Source organism: Hippichthys cyanospilos, chromosome 5 (assembly GCF_059441005.1).
Source record: "Hippichthys cyanospilos isolate Australia breed blue-spotted pipefish chromosome 5, RoL_Hcya_1.0, whole genome shotgun sequence".
Classification (NCBI taxonomy): Eukaryota; Metazoa; Chordata; class Actinopteri; order Syngnathiformes; family Syngnathidae; genus Hippichthys; species Hippichthys cyanospilos.
In genome coordinates, this window is record NC_142373.1 from 16670610 (window position 1) to 16684178 (window position 13569).

Consider the following 13569-nt stretch of genomic DNA (forward strand, 5'->3'; position numbering starts at 1 on the left):
TGACTCTTTATACATTTTTATTTGCATATTTAACAAACATGTCTTCCAGATTTACAAAAACAGATTTCTGTGGGTGCATTTTCAGGCGTTGCAAGAGTAAGTTTGCACATGGTGTGCTTCTCCTCTCCCTACCCCTGAAGATGCAACCGCAGAGGGGGGGGGACTGTAAACCCTGTGAACAAGTCATTTTTCTCTGTGCCTAAAGGTGATTACAGCCAAGTGACAGAGGTGACGTTTGGCCAGTCATTGCAGGTGGAGATCAGCCGAAGGGCTTGCGGAATGTACAGCACATCATGTTGGTCCTTTATGCCGACTTCTCCTGGTCGATGGCTGCAAAAAAAAAAAAAACTCAGCAGTGATGTGAAAAGCAACAATTTAATGAGGAAAAAGATGCACGTACTTTCTTGGGTTGGGAGTGTGTTCTTCTCCTGGGTCTCAGTCTTCTTCAGCTTGCTCTTGTCAAAGGTTGTGACTTCCTCGATATTGGGTTTGTCACACATGTTGGCGTAGACTAAAACGAAAAGGTAGCGTTATTGTGCAACAAGATCACGCAGAAGAAGAAAAAAAAGTGCGGAGATTTTGAAGGAATCAGCATGCGATTGAAGAAAGACGCCGAGTTGAAACGTGCAGATGCGGAACCAACGCCCTTTGTGCGAGCGAGCTACATAAAAGCACGCTCGTGAAGCCCACAAACTTCACACTGACACACACAATAGTAAAAACACACATGTCACATCTACTTAACGAACATAACTTCGTGCAAGCTGAGCAATAGATCAAAGTGGCCTTTATATAACAAATATACGCATGTCAAACTGGTAGAGAGGATGTCGCACCGCCATTTAAAATGACAAAGAGATTCAAATAATTCCAAAAAAGACCTTTATATGCAGTCAAAAAAAAAGGAAACTTACGAGCTGTAGCGAGATGCAACAATCAACACGTCGAGTAGATGGAGAAGTGGCGTTTACTTCCGCCAGTACCGTATAAATATGACGGAGTATGCAAATGATTAATGACGTCACTCTTGGACTTGCTTTTTTTTGTTGATCAATGTTAATTCTAAATTCATTACTTTCTCATTACGATGTAGCGTTAGTTTTATATTTGCCATTGTGATAATCAAACGTTTTATGACTCCGTTTTGAAATTCTCTCCCTCTCTTGATGGAATTTAAAGGTTGTGTTTGCTTCCGTTGCAAGAAAGGAAATGTTTTTGTTTCACGTCCGAATATTCTCAAGTAAACGGCGTTTTGGCTTTCCAAACACCGCGGAGTAAAATGCTACAGCAGCGCCGCTATGTGGACAAATGGCGTAATGACGATGTTGTCTTATAATGATCAAGTGCTCTTTGACCCGATTCATGTGTTAAGTGCCCCGAGACAACATTTGTGGTCATTCAACACGCTTTCCGATTCAAAATGATGCGATTGACAATGATTCAATCTATAGGCGTGCAAAGAATGGTCGTGATCTAATCTAGTGTATTTTGCAAGACACAATGACCACTGGAGATGCTCAAGTGCCATTTTCTTTTAAATTTACTACGTTTTCGATTGCAAGGAAACAAAATCGGTGTGTGGACCGCAACTCCTACTCTGTTCTGTAAATGATTGGCATACCAACCACTAGAATGGAAATATGGAAGCCTTCTTATTTAATTAGATATTGTTAACCTAAGTGAGTTGATGGGCCATTTGGTGTAATTATATAAAATGTCAAAGTAATTCCACCCCCTTCATCCTACTTGATATACGTCAGTTTTTATAGCTTGATAGGAAGCTCGCATTGTTCACATATTTGCAGTTGTTTACATTTAATGCACAGATTGACCTTTTTCTGTCTGACTATACAATGTCCGACTGCATTTGAAAGTACCACAGAGTACCACCTAACACTCATTTTGGAAACAATGGTGTAATGACAGCGTAATTGATATGCGTGTTGTTAGGCATCCTTGATCAGTAATTGAATGTGATTTTTATGGGAGGTGCGCTGATATTGGTAGAGACAACGTGAGGGAAATGAAAACGGAGTCGTGAGGAGTAAAGCTAGCAGGCAACAACAACTGCTGCGTAGATCAATTTCAAAATAAAAGCGTACGTCGGCCATTGACTTGTTGGTCTTGATTTATTTATTTTCATTCCTCAGTTGTATTCTTTTTGTTTCACAGTTTTTCTTTAGGCATTCTACTATTTTTCACTTTATGTTTTTCATACATGTCTTATTCCGTATTGGACGTATTGTAATAAAAGAGAGCAGGAGAGAGAGAAAAAAATCTGGTAGAAGATGACAGAAAGCCGATTTTTACTATATTTGTAAAGTTGATTTTGGGATACTTTATGTCGATTCTGCATCTAAGTGAATAAGACTCATAATTCTTACGTGAATTGAATTTTGGCAAACCTTTACTATCTACCTACTTCTTTCGACCCACCGTACCTAGCTACATGCCCACTTAATCAGTTTTGTATTTTTTTAATGTTCTACTTTTGTAGACGTCAAGTAAAAAGGCACAGGCTTGACAAACATTTGTTTATTTTGTGACTATACTGTAATTCCGGTTGTGTAGGGTCACAGAATGATAAAACAAAACAAAAAAAGTAGTTGCACAATTAAAGGAGCACAATCATGATAATAGCTGGCTATCAACAGTGTCCCAGAGCGTTGTTGTTGGAAACTAAATGGTGCGTGGTAAGGACCGCATCACCTATTTGTAAAGTACATGGAGTAGGTCTTGTTGTACATGACCTGATTGTCCACCCTGATGACGTTTCTCAGGTTTTGCCAAAACCAAGGCTCGGCGGCGGCCGTTTTGGGCCACTCCACCACGCTTTTCCCGCACAATCTCCGGCGGAGTCGCAGGAAGTAAGAATGCTGCATCACGGGCTCCAGCATCAGCAGCACGATCACGTCCTCGTTCTCGTCCAGCAGCCGCTGGTGGGCCAGGTACATGGCCAGCCGGAAGACCCCGGTCTTGACGTAGCCCTCCGTTAGGACAAACATAGTTTTGCGGCTCTGTTGGATGCTGTGAAGGAGATTGTCCACCACGGGCACTCCAGAAATCCAGTCCCTCTCCTCTAGACATAGCGGAAGATGCTTTTCTCCTTCTTCTTCCAGCTTGACTCTTAGATTGCTCATCACCCACTCGGAGACTTGCGGATCTTTGGTGTCGTAAGTCACAAAAACGTCGTAGATGCAGTGGCTGGACTTCAGGGAGTGGTAGCCCATCAGTTTTGCTTTCACGTAGTGTATTATATAAGAAGCGTCCCAGTAAAATAGATGGGCGCTCGTCGCCACCAACATGAAAAGAATCACAAGGGAACTCGTTACCCAAAAGAGCAACAAAGCGTGGCTGCCATTCACGCACTGTTTGATGTCAAAGTAAATAAGCGCTTGACCCTTCTGGTTTTCTGGCGCCTCACAGGTCACGTCGGCGGTCAGTCGGGGGATGTGCACGCCGCTGGTTTCGATCCATAGAATAAAGTCTAACATGTGACAGGTGCACTGAAACGGGTTGTCGCCCAGGAACAACTTTTGTAGCTGAGATTCCGGGCTGGTTTGGAATGTCGATTGATTAATGAGGGTCAGTTTGTTGTCGCTGAGGGAAAGAATCCGAAGGCTTTTGGCACCTTTCAAAAAGCCATCGTCCAAGTGGTGAATGTTGTTGTGACTCAGGTCCAGGTGGCTCAGCTTGATGGGAGTATTGCTGTTGATACCCGTTACATCAGATATGGCGTTGAAGCTCAGGTCCAGACTTTGAAGCTGAAGAAAGTAGCTGAGCTTGTCCCAACTGAAACCCGTTAGCAAATTGTGACTTATACACAGCACGGTCAAGTTTTGCGGTAAAGACTCATAAACCGTCTCGGGAAGTTTCTTGATATGATTGTCGGCTATATTTAATAAAGTCAAATTTGTTAAATGTCTGAAAAGCGTAATATATGAGGAATCCCCTTCTTTCCATAGACGCCCAAGATGGTTGCTTTGAAACTGTAGTTCCGACAGTGATTCGCTGTACATGTTTTTCGTCGTCAATGTAGAAATAGCGTTGTGACTCATATTTAAGACTCTCAGGACCGGTAGTTTTCTGAGAAAGTTTAGATTGTGCGTCACGCCGTAGGACACAAAGTAGTGAGAATTGTAACTTATGTCCAGCACTTCCAAGTTCTTTAGCTCGCTAAAGGCATTGTCGTAGGCCAGATCCAGCTTGTTGAAGGACAAGTCCAGATACGTCAGCGTCGGGATCGACGTGAACTCCGTGCCGTTTAGCGCCGACGAGAAGCCGTTCCCCGAAAGGTTGAGACACGAGATGTTGCCGTAGCCTTGGAACTGCTGCGGGGAGATGAAGAAGAGATTATTCGAGCTGAGGCTCAGCACTCGGCCGGAATCGTAGCACTCCTGTTTGATTAGGCCGTGCGTTATCTCAAAGTTTTGCGGCTGGCGACTCGTGTACGTTGAAGCGTATCCCTCGTTGGAATTCGTCACGCTTTTCACCTGAGTCGGGTATAGGCGGTTTTCCGCCAGGTATATCATCTTCAGATTTGAGAATTTGCGAAATAAGTTGGAATCGGACTGAATGAGAAAGTTGGTCCCCAAGTTGAGCGCCGATAGATTTTTAAGATCGTACAGAGGTTTGAGCGTGTCCGCTCCGATTTCCTTGAATACTAAACCCGCCAAATGCAAAGTTCTGAGTGATGTCAGCTGTGAGAAATTGTGGGAAAGTTTTAACGTTTGGGGATACATCTTCAGCAAAAAGTTGAAAGAGAGATCCATTTTTTCAAGTTTGGGAAGGTACGTAAGAAACGTAGCCTCCCCGGTGATGACTTTTTGTAAGAAGTTGAATGAAATCATCAGTTCTTTAAGTTCTCTTAGATTCTTGAACCAAGATGGGTTTATTTTGGTCAGCGAGTTTCCTCCTAGGCTTAGCGTCTGTAGCTGTGTGAGATATTTAAAGGCGTCCTTATGGATGGCAATAGACCCGTTTTTACAGGGGACGCAGGGAAATGGCGCATTCTGACATCTCGGGCAGTTCCCTTGCACCTTGAGGAGTTTTAATTGACTCAGGCCGCGAAAATCATATTCCGATATGTACTGGATTTGATTGGATGCCAGCAGTAGCGTTTGCAGTGACGAGGGCAGACCTTTGGGAACTTCAGTTAGGTTGTTGAAGGACAGGTCCAAATCTGCCAGTTTGATCATCGGCGCAAAACTGCCTTCTGCGATCTTCATGTTTGTCCCGCAAGGGTTCCAGTAGTAGCAATTATTGGACAGCGTTAACCTCGTCACGTTGGTCAGTCCCACCAGGCTGCGGTTATTTAAAGATAAAATCTTGTTGCTGTGAAGCTCCAGGACATCCAAACCAAGGGGTAACGCCACAGGCGGAGCCGTCAGGCTGTTGCGATTCAGCTTCAGCGCACGCAGGTTGGTCAAATTCTGGAAGGTGTTGTCATCTATCTTCACGGATTGCTTCTTGTTTACGTCAGACAGGTTGATTTGAGTGAGATTCACTAGGCCGGAAAAGGAGCTGTGTTTGATATGCTCGATTTGATTTTCCTCTAAGTTCAGCGCTGTCGCGTTGCTTGTAATGCCACGTGGTACCGTTTTCAGTTTACGCCCTTTGCAGTCGAAGTTGACCTCTGAGACATTATGGGTGATTACGTCACAAGGGAACTGGGGTAACATCCATTCAGGTTTACTCGCAACGGGCCCGGCACAGGCGCAGAGCAGCAGCAAATGCATCCAACATGCGGCAGTCTGTAGACAAACAACAAAACTAAGTCAGCAAAACAGACCTTACGTTTCACGAGGTAACGGATACATGTTTAAGTAGCGCGACGTTTTTTCCAGCCGATGGTATTAGTGTTTGCCATTTACAATTCGATTCATAGCCCAAAAACATTATTCATGCCCAAGAGGGGCAGCTGAAATCATCGTTTAGAACGCGACAAATAAAAAAAAAATAATAAATGACAATAAAAATAAAAGAAATAATAACGTTGAATACAAATATAGATATTACATAAAATTTGTGTTTCAGATGTATTCACCTCAGTGATAATTAATGAGAGCTTATCAAATTGGCAGGATTTTACATTTAAAATAGCATCAAATCCTGATCTTGCTTGTTCAAAACGGAACGAAGAATTCAGAAATTGGATTTGATCATGCAATACAATTCTAGTTCTAAACTAGATCAAACTTTATTGATGTTTTGTTGAAAACATTTAAATTGGCTCTAGATAACTTTAATTCAGATAAAACAAACAAATCAAAAATCCCAAAACAAACAACAAAAAAATCATAGGATCTTTCTGATCACATTGGGTGTAGGATTTCAAAGTGAATTTCAGGCAGAAAATGCGGAACAACTTTAAAATTGGTCAAGTGATCAATATTGTATCAATTTGTGTTTTTACCATTTACCGTATATATCAACTGTTACACTAATAAAGTAGATAATGCTAATTAAGCCTTTCAGTAAAGTTAAAAATAGAATAAAATGATCTTGCCCCCATGAAAAAAAACAATACATTATTTTTTGTTTATTCACCACTTAAAGAAACTGTTTGACATTGAGTGTTTTTTTTTTTTTTAATTCAATACTTCTCCAAAATATCCTCAGTGGATCTGTTTATATACACCACTGGTTAAAAGTTAGGATACACTTTCCTATTCAGTGTTTTTCCACTAGTTAGAAATTTTTGTAGTAAATTAAAACTGTAAAAAAAAGAGACAGAATCTTCTTTTTTTCTTTTTTTTGTCTTCTTTTTTATATTCTCCAAAATGGTTAACTTTTGCACATATAGCTTTGCACTATTGCTATTTTGTCAGTCAGCTTTATGATGTGGATAATGCTTTCTGAGTTGAAATTCCTTTCACTTCACACAATTTCTTGACTTCTTACTGCGTTTGAGAACGTTTGAATTTAAAGTGTTTCCAAACCTTTGACTTGTACTGTAAATAAATAAAAAAGGAAGTTTGTTATTTTTATTTTCTTTCAATGTAACAAAAACCAAACAAGCATTATAGTGGCCCATTGTTTTTTTTTTTTTGTTTTTTTTTTTTAAACTATTGTACTTCAAATTGCTGGTAACCCATGTTTTGCCATTAAGAGTACCGGCAATCTTGAAAATATTTGATTTACATCAGTCTGCAATCCAATGTTGCTTCTAAAAACACGCATGTAAATAAAACAGATAACCTGATTCTGGATTGCAAAACATTGGATAATTTTCATTTAGATTACATTTCTTGAACAAATTAGTCTATGGTTGCACATTTTTAGTGAAAGGGTTGGTACTTCCCCTTAAACTAGTGGTTGCACTCACACACATATAGAATAACAAGAATGGCAGATGCTAAGGTGGTCCTGAAACCTTTTTTTTTTTTTACACAAATGTAGATTGAAAGATTAAAATAAAATGAAAAAAATATTAATAGATAAATAAATATTATTTTTCATTAAATAATTAATTATTATTTTATTCTAATATTAATGATTATATTATTTTATTATTTTATATTTTATTTACTATAGTAAAAATACAATAATGCATGTAATAATGCATGTAATGCATGTAATAATAATTCATGTAATAATGCAATAATGCATGTGCATATATGTATGCATATAATAAAAAAAATAATAAAAAGGTTGATAAAGAAAGGCATTCCCAAGCATTTCTTTCTGCCTATTGCTAAAAAGAGACATTTCACATGTGAAAATTTTCATAAAGAAGTTTGAATCTGTGATACTCACCATTGCTTTTCTTTCAGTAATTCCTTCGGATTGCCGAATGCTTTGCCGGTCTATAAAAGACGTACATTAAATGTAAAAAAAAAACCCTACGCTCACATTTCTTTTTGATTTTTATAGTCTTCTTTCTGTTGAACATCCCTAATCAAACATAGTTGTCAAGCATCAGACAGCTTCCCGCATTGAGCTCTGTGACAGAAATAGTAAAAAAAAAAATGCAGAAGTTTATTCAAGCATTACTTCCCGTTTCATAAAATGTTGAACAAATGAGAAGTATTTTGAAGCCCGCAAAAAAGCACTCATGTTACAACATTGTTTTATTTGAATTTTAATAATAGAATTCTTCACACAGTGCACTAAATATCATTCAACAATTACATGAACTATACAGTGGAATCAAAACAATTAATTCTATGAAGCCCATTGAAATTCCAGTGTCTCATGGGAAATAATTGTAAATTTTCATTTAAAGCCAAAATGTAATCCCCAGGTATTTATTTACGATATATTTTTTCAATATTTAGTTAAAGAAGTGTAGAAATAGCTGGAATCAAATGAGATAATTTTTTGCTACCATAACTATTAGGGATGAACATTTTTGTCCGAAACATTATTAATATTATTCTTGTTCTATATTTCAATGTCTCAGTTGCCCAATTTTATTTTTCTCGTTTTGTGGTAACTGTTATATGATTTATATATAATGCAAGCATGTTTATTCTTTGATTCATTGACATACTAACCATAAAATGAAAGACAGAAGCCTATTTATTTGACGAGATAATATAAACTATAGTGATTAGATAGATTATTTATTGTAATTAAGTAAAATATCATTCTTCTTCTTGATATACACCAGCTTTTATAGATGAATAAGAAGCCCCTATTATTTTGACATTTGCAGTTATTAACATTTAATGCACTGACAGACTTTTAATCTGTCTGAGTTTGTAATGTCCGATGGTGTTTGAATGCACCATGTTCACTGCATACATAATTAGAACCAGATTGCCATATTGTACAATGACAGGGTAATTGATCAGTTCTTCATCTGTGACTGACTTTTTTTCAAATGACGGCGCATGTGTGTGTGACTTGATGTTGTTTGTCTTCCTCGTTTTTTTTTTTTTTTTGCGTCATCACAACATCCACGTTTGTATGTTTTGTTGCATTTGACTGTCCTTTGCTCAAAAACAACAAACATGCAATTCTTTTTGCCATTTTTGGTCAGACGTTTTCAGGGATAGCATTTTGGCGCATGTCTAATAAATCTGATCTTTATTGAACAACAGAAATCTGATCTAGGAGAGGTGTTTTCAGGACGCTACTAGTCATTCTACAAGGTCTCCTTAAAAAGGTCGTTGTATTGCTTGTGGCTTTCGGTGGCCAAAACGCTTCTCACGCTGAACCAGAAGTACGGCTGAGCTTGTGGGTTTGTAGGCCACTCGAGAACGGAGCGTTTGTACAGTCTTTTCCGCAGCCGCAGATACTTGGAATTACAAGGCACTTTCTCCAAGAGGATCAGGACGATGACGTCGTTTTTTTCATCCAATAACCTTTGCTGGGCCATGTAGAAAGCGGTCTTGAAGTTGCCGCTTTTGATGTATTTATTGGTGAGGACGAACACGGTCCTCTTGCTCTTTTGAATGCTCTGTGAGAGGTTGTCAATCAGCGGGTAGCCAGCAATCCAGTCTCTGTCCTCCAGACACAAAGTCAACCGGCGATCTCCTCGTTCCTCCAGATGGACGCGCATTTCCTTTGTGACCCACTCCAGCACGGCAGGATCTTCTTTGTCATACAGCACAAAGGCATCAAAGAGAGAACTCTGGGAGTATAAGCGGCTGTAGCCCCTCAGCTTGGCCCGGCAGAAATAGTAGATGTACCAGACGTCCCAGAGGAAGAGATGACTGGAGATGCACAGGATGAGGAAGCTCAGGACCAGGGAAGCATTGAGCATGTAGAGAATGATTGACAAGTCATTGTGTTGACAGGCCAGCAGGTCAACCGATATCACGGCCCGACCTCGCTGAGTCTCGGGGGCGGCGCAGGCCACGTCTGTGGCCAGTTTGGGGATGGGCACCGCGGTGCTGTTGAGCCACCTGACAAACGAGGTGACGTTGCACGAGCACACAAAATCGTTGTTGTGCAAAAGCAACATCGCCATCCGTTTGACGACATCGTTGGGAAAGCTGGACTGCTCGATATGTCTTATGTGATTGAAACTAACGTCCAAATAGGACAGGTTAAACGCGTCCTTGAGGAAATTTGGTGTGAGGCTCAAGATTTGATTTTTTTGCAGGATGAGCTTCTTGAGCGATCTGGTGCAGTTTGTGAGCACGCTCGGAACGGTTGATAAACTGTTTCCGCCGAGATCCAAAACTTCAAGCCTTTGCGTTATTTGCAGTTTTTCCCACGGGAAGGACTTCAATCTGTTGTTTGCTATGTAGAGCTCCGACAGCTCGTCCGGCAGACCGCTGAACACCTGATGCGGGATGAAATTCAGGTTGTTGTGAGAGATGTCCAGAACTTTCAGATTAAGCAGTTTCTTGAAGTAACTGACGAATCTGGTATCCCCGTCCCTCCACAGCATATCCAGCCGGTTATCTCTGAACTCGAGTCTCTCCAGAGATTCGCTCTCCATCTCGGTGTTTGTGGAAGTCGAAATCTTGTTGTGGTTCATGCGCAGTATCTTCAGTCTCTTCAGGTTCTTTGTGAAGTTCAGCATGTGAGTAACGCCCTCAGATTCGAAATAATGGCCGTTGTGGCTAATATCGAGGATTACCAGATTTTTCAGCTCCTTAAAGGCGGTGGCGTACTGCAAATCCAGACGATTGAACGTGAAGTCTAAATATTTCAGATGAGTCAGGTAGCTGAATTCGGAGCCGTTCAGGCTTTGGCTCATGGCGTTTCCTGACAGGTTAAGGCACCGTAGCTCGGACAGATTTAAAAAGGCCGCGTGCAAAAAAAAAATGTTATTCCTGCTTAAGTCCAGGGTTTTTCCGAAGTTAGTGCATTCCTTTTTGGCGAATGACTTAGCGGGTGCAAATTCTTTATCTTTATGCCTGCAGCTGCGTGCTTCTTCATCGTATCGGAAGTACTGCATTTCTCCAAATTTCTTCAGTTGATAATCGGCCAGCGCGAAAGGCCAGAACGGTGGCCCGCGCTCTCCGCCAATGGTGTTTTGCTCTTGGGATGAGGCTGATATTTTGTTGTCAGAAAGACTCACCATTTTATAATTTGGCAAACCCGTGAGGATACTAAGGTTTGCAATTTTAATATAGTTCATACCGAGGTCTACGACTTCTAATTGTGCCAGGTGCTTTAAAGGAGCAATGCCCTCGGGTTTTAGTTGCTGAAACACAAAGCCTTTTATATGAAGGACTCTGAGGGACTTAAGCTTGGAAAAATGTTTGCTCAAAATAAGAGTTTCAGGATATTTCTGTTGTTCGTAGTTAAAGGAGAGGTCCAATTCTTGCAGTTTGCTCAGAAAGCGTGGGAATTTTGTATGCCCGATATCCGTCGCTAAAATGTTTGACGATAAATCAAGGACTCTCAGCTCTCTCGTACCGTTGAACCATTCGGGCATGACGAATCGCAAAGAGTTACTGTGCAGGCGAAGTATCTTGAGTTTGGTCAACATGCTGAAGGCCGACTCGCTGATTTGAAGCGGGGACTCGTTCGGGCAAGGGGTGCATGGGAAAGGAACATTGTAACATCGGGGACAGTTCCCGCTTAAGTCCAGAATCTCCAAGTTAGTTAGGTTTTTGAAATCGTTTTCTGTGACTTCCTCTATTTTGTTGTTGTATAGATACAATTCTTTAAGGCTTGTAGGTAGTTGATGCGGAATGAAAGATAAATTGTTTGACTTCAGAGACAACAGAGTCAAATTGTGAAGCTGTGAAAAGGATCCCTCTTCGATTTGATAGGAAGCGTTGCATGGGTTTCGATAGTAGCAGTTTTGACCAAGATAAAGCATCTTCACGCTTTTGATTGCCGTGATGTTTGTAGGAGAAATTTGAAAAATGCGATTGACTTCCAAACTCAAAAGGACTAAATCGGAAGGCAGTCCTTCCGGGATGGCGCCGAGTTGGTTTCCATCTAAGTATAGCGCTCGTAGTTTCCTTAAGCTGGCGAATGTGTTTTCCTTTATCGACAAGCTCTTGGTGCAGGTGTGGTCTTTGGATCCGATTTTAATTGGAACGCAGTTGCATCTCATGTCGAGCTCAGTCAAGTTCTCCAAGCTGGCAAAGGAAGTGGAGTTCAACTCGGGGATATGGTTGATGGTGAGCGTCAGATTGGTGGTGTCTCGCGGAATGCCTGCCGGGATTTCTTTGAGGTTTCTTGCGCTGCAGTCCACCAGCACCGCGCTCCCGTTGTCCAACTCATTTACATCACATTTCAGAGTTTTGGGGTATGAAACGAGAGCCCGTTTGGAAGGACAGCAGAAAAGCCCCAGAAGTGTAACGCACATCTGGAAAGAAGCACAGAAAATGTGCCAGAGATCTGGGTTAAAGTTTTGCTATACTCTTATCCATTAGCGATGCAGCGAGACACAAATTGATGAAAATGGGTGGATTCAACAAACGCAATAAAAATGTCAATATGTTTCGACTAGTCAAGGCACATTGAATATTTTATTATAAGAAAAAAAATCGACTTGACTACCCCTTTAATATGCATCTATTACAAATGTAAGTTTGTCAGTGAAGTTTTTGTTTTATTAGTCTCCATTAATCATTTTCATTTGATGACTTTATTATTGATGATTATTGCTAATGAACAAACTATTTGGATTCTCTCTTCCTCTCAACAGTTATTAAATGTTTTGTTGTTGTTGTTTTGATGATATACTGTATATATATATATATATATATATATATATATATATATATATATATATATATATATATATATATATATATATATATATATATATATATATATATATATATATATATATATATATCATCGTGTATCATGAAAAAACATGAGTCATAACATGAGTCATATTTTTTTCCTCTAAGTACTCTAGTCTAGGCAACCAAACCTTTGTTTCCACAAATTCGTTTCCACACAATGATTAATAGGCTCACAATAAGAAACACGAGGGTAAATTAGTATTTCACTGACAGCTCTCAAAGAAAATAGGACTATTATTTTATTAAAACAAAACTTTATGTTAAAGGTCCTTCCAACATGAATCCAAATTTTTTTACAGGGAAAAAGTAAGAATAAATGGTACATACCAGACGACAGAACATGGCACCCACAAGAGATTTCTTGCTATAGTCACCGAAAGATGAAAGTAACAGGTGCCTGAAGAGCAACTATTTCCTCATATCACTTCCGTTTAATCACATGCACATGCCTTTTTTTCCCTCTTCAATATATTAAACTATTTCACATGATTTGATTGATTGGCATTTCTTATGTCATGGTGACTTCGATTAATATTATATGTTCACATTAGAATATTTCACTTCTTAAAAAAAGCTTGACTAAGCAATCCTCATTCAAAGTTCCAAATGATATGGTTTTATTCAAAACCTCATTGTACATAAAGTAATTTGTTGAAAGTTGGCACTTTCTGTCACTTTTCCATAAATAAGGGGCCATAACAACACTAAGAAATAATGTCAGAAGAGTAGTTGGTTACATGTGTTGACATTAAATATCTGTCTTTTGACTCTAACATTAGAAATCGGTTTTACTTTTCTGAAGCGGTTGTGCAAATGTTTTAAGTACACAGACATGGAGCAGTGGACATTTACTGTAGCACGTTGAGTCATCAACCATACATTGCTCCAATTTCAT

General features: G+C 39.7%; 3 protein-coding genes across 3 annotated transcripts; all 3 read right to left on the reverse strand.

Annotated features, from left to right (window-relative positions):
* tmsb4x (thymosin beta 4 X-linked) lies at nt 1-1083 on the reverse strand. The gene is made up of 3 exons (XM_088415158.1): nt 915-1083; nt 401-511; nt 1-330 (listed from the first exon to the last, which is right to left on the reverse strand). The coding sequence occupies exons 2-3, from the start codon at nt 498-500 to the stop codon at nt 305-307; spliced, it is 126 nt and encodes a 41-aa protein (XP_088271284.1). The 5' UTR covers nt 501-511; nt 915-1083; the 3' UTR covers nt 1-304.
* Nucleotides 1084-2670: 1587 nt separating this feature from the next.
* On the reverse strand, nt 2671-7897 carry tlr8a (toll-like receptor 8a). Its single transcript, XM_088415146.1, has 2 exons — nt 7759-7897; nt 2671-5753 (listed from the first exon to the last, which is right to left on the reverse strand). Exons 1-2 carry the CDS (start codon nt 7759-7761, stop codon nt 2706-2708), a joined length of 3051 nt encoding a protein of 1016 aa, XP_088271272.1. The 5' UTR covers nt 7762-7897; the 3' UTR covers nt 2671-2705.
* Nucleotides 7898-9091: 1194 nt separating this feature from the next.
* tlr7 (toll-like receptor 7) lies at nt 9092-13026 on the reverse strand. Its single transcript, XM_088415162.1, has 2 exons — nt 13002-13026; nt 9092-12226 (listed from the first exon to the last, which is right to left on the reverse strand). The coding sequence occupies exons 1-2, from the start codon at nt 13014-13016 to the stop codon at nt 9092-9094; spliced, it is 3150 nt and encodes a 1049-aa protein (XP_088271288.1). The 5' UTR covers nt 13017-13026.
* Nucleotides 13027-13569: the final 543 nt, after the last annotated feature.

Coding starts and splice junctions, on each gene's coding strand:
- tmsb4x (XM_088415158.1), bottom strand. CDS start 500: ATGTGTGACAAACCCAATATCGAGGAAGTCACAACCTTTGACAAGAGC. Junction 331..400: donor CACACTCCCAACCCAAGAAA/GTACGTGCATCT, acceptor TTTTTTTTGCAG/CCATCGACCAGGAGAAGTCG.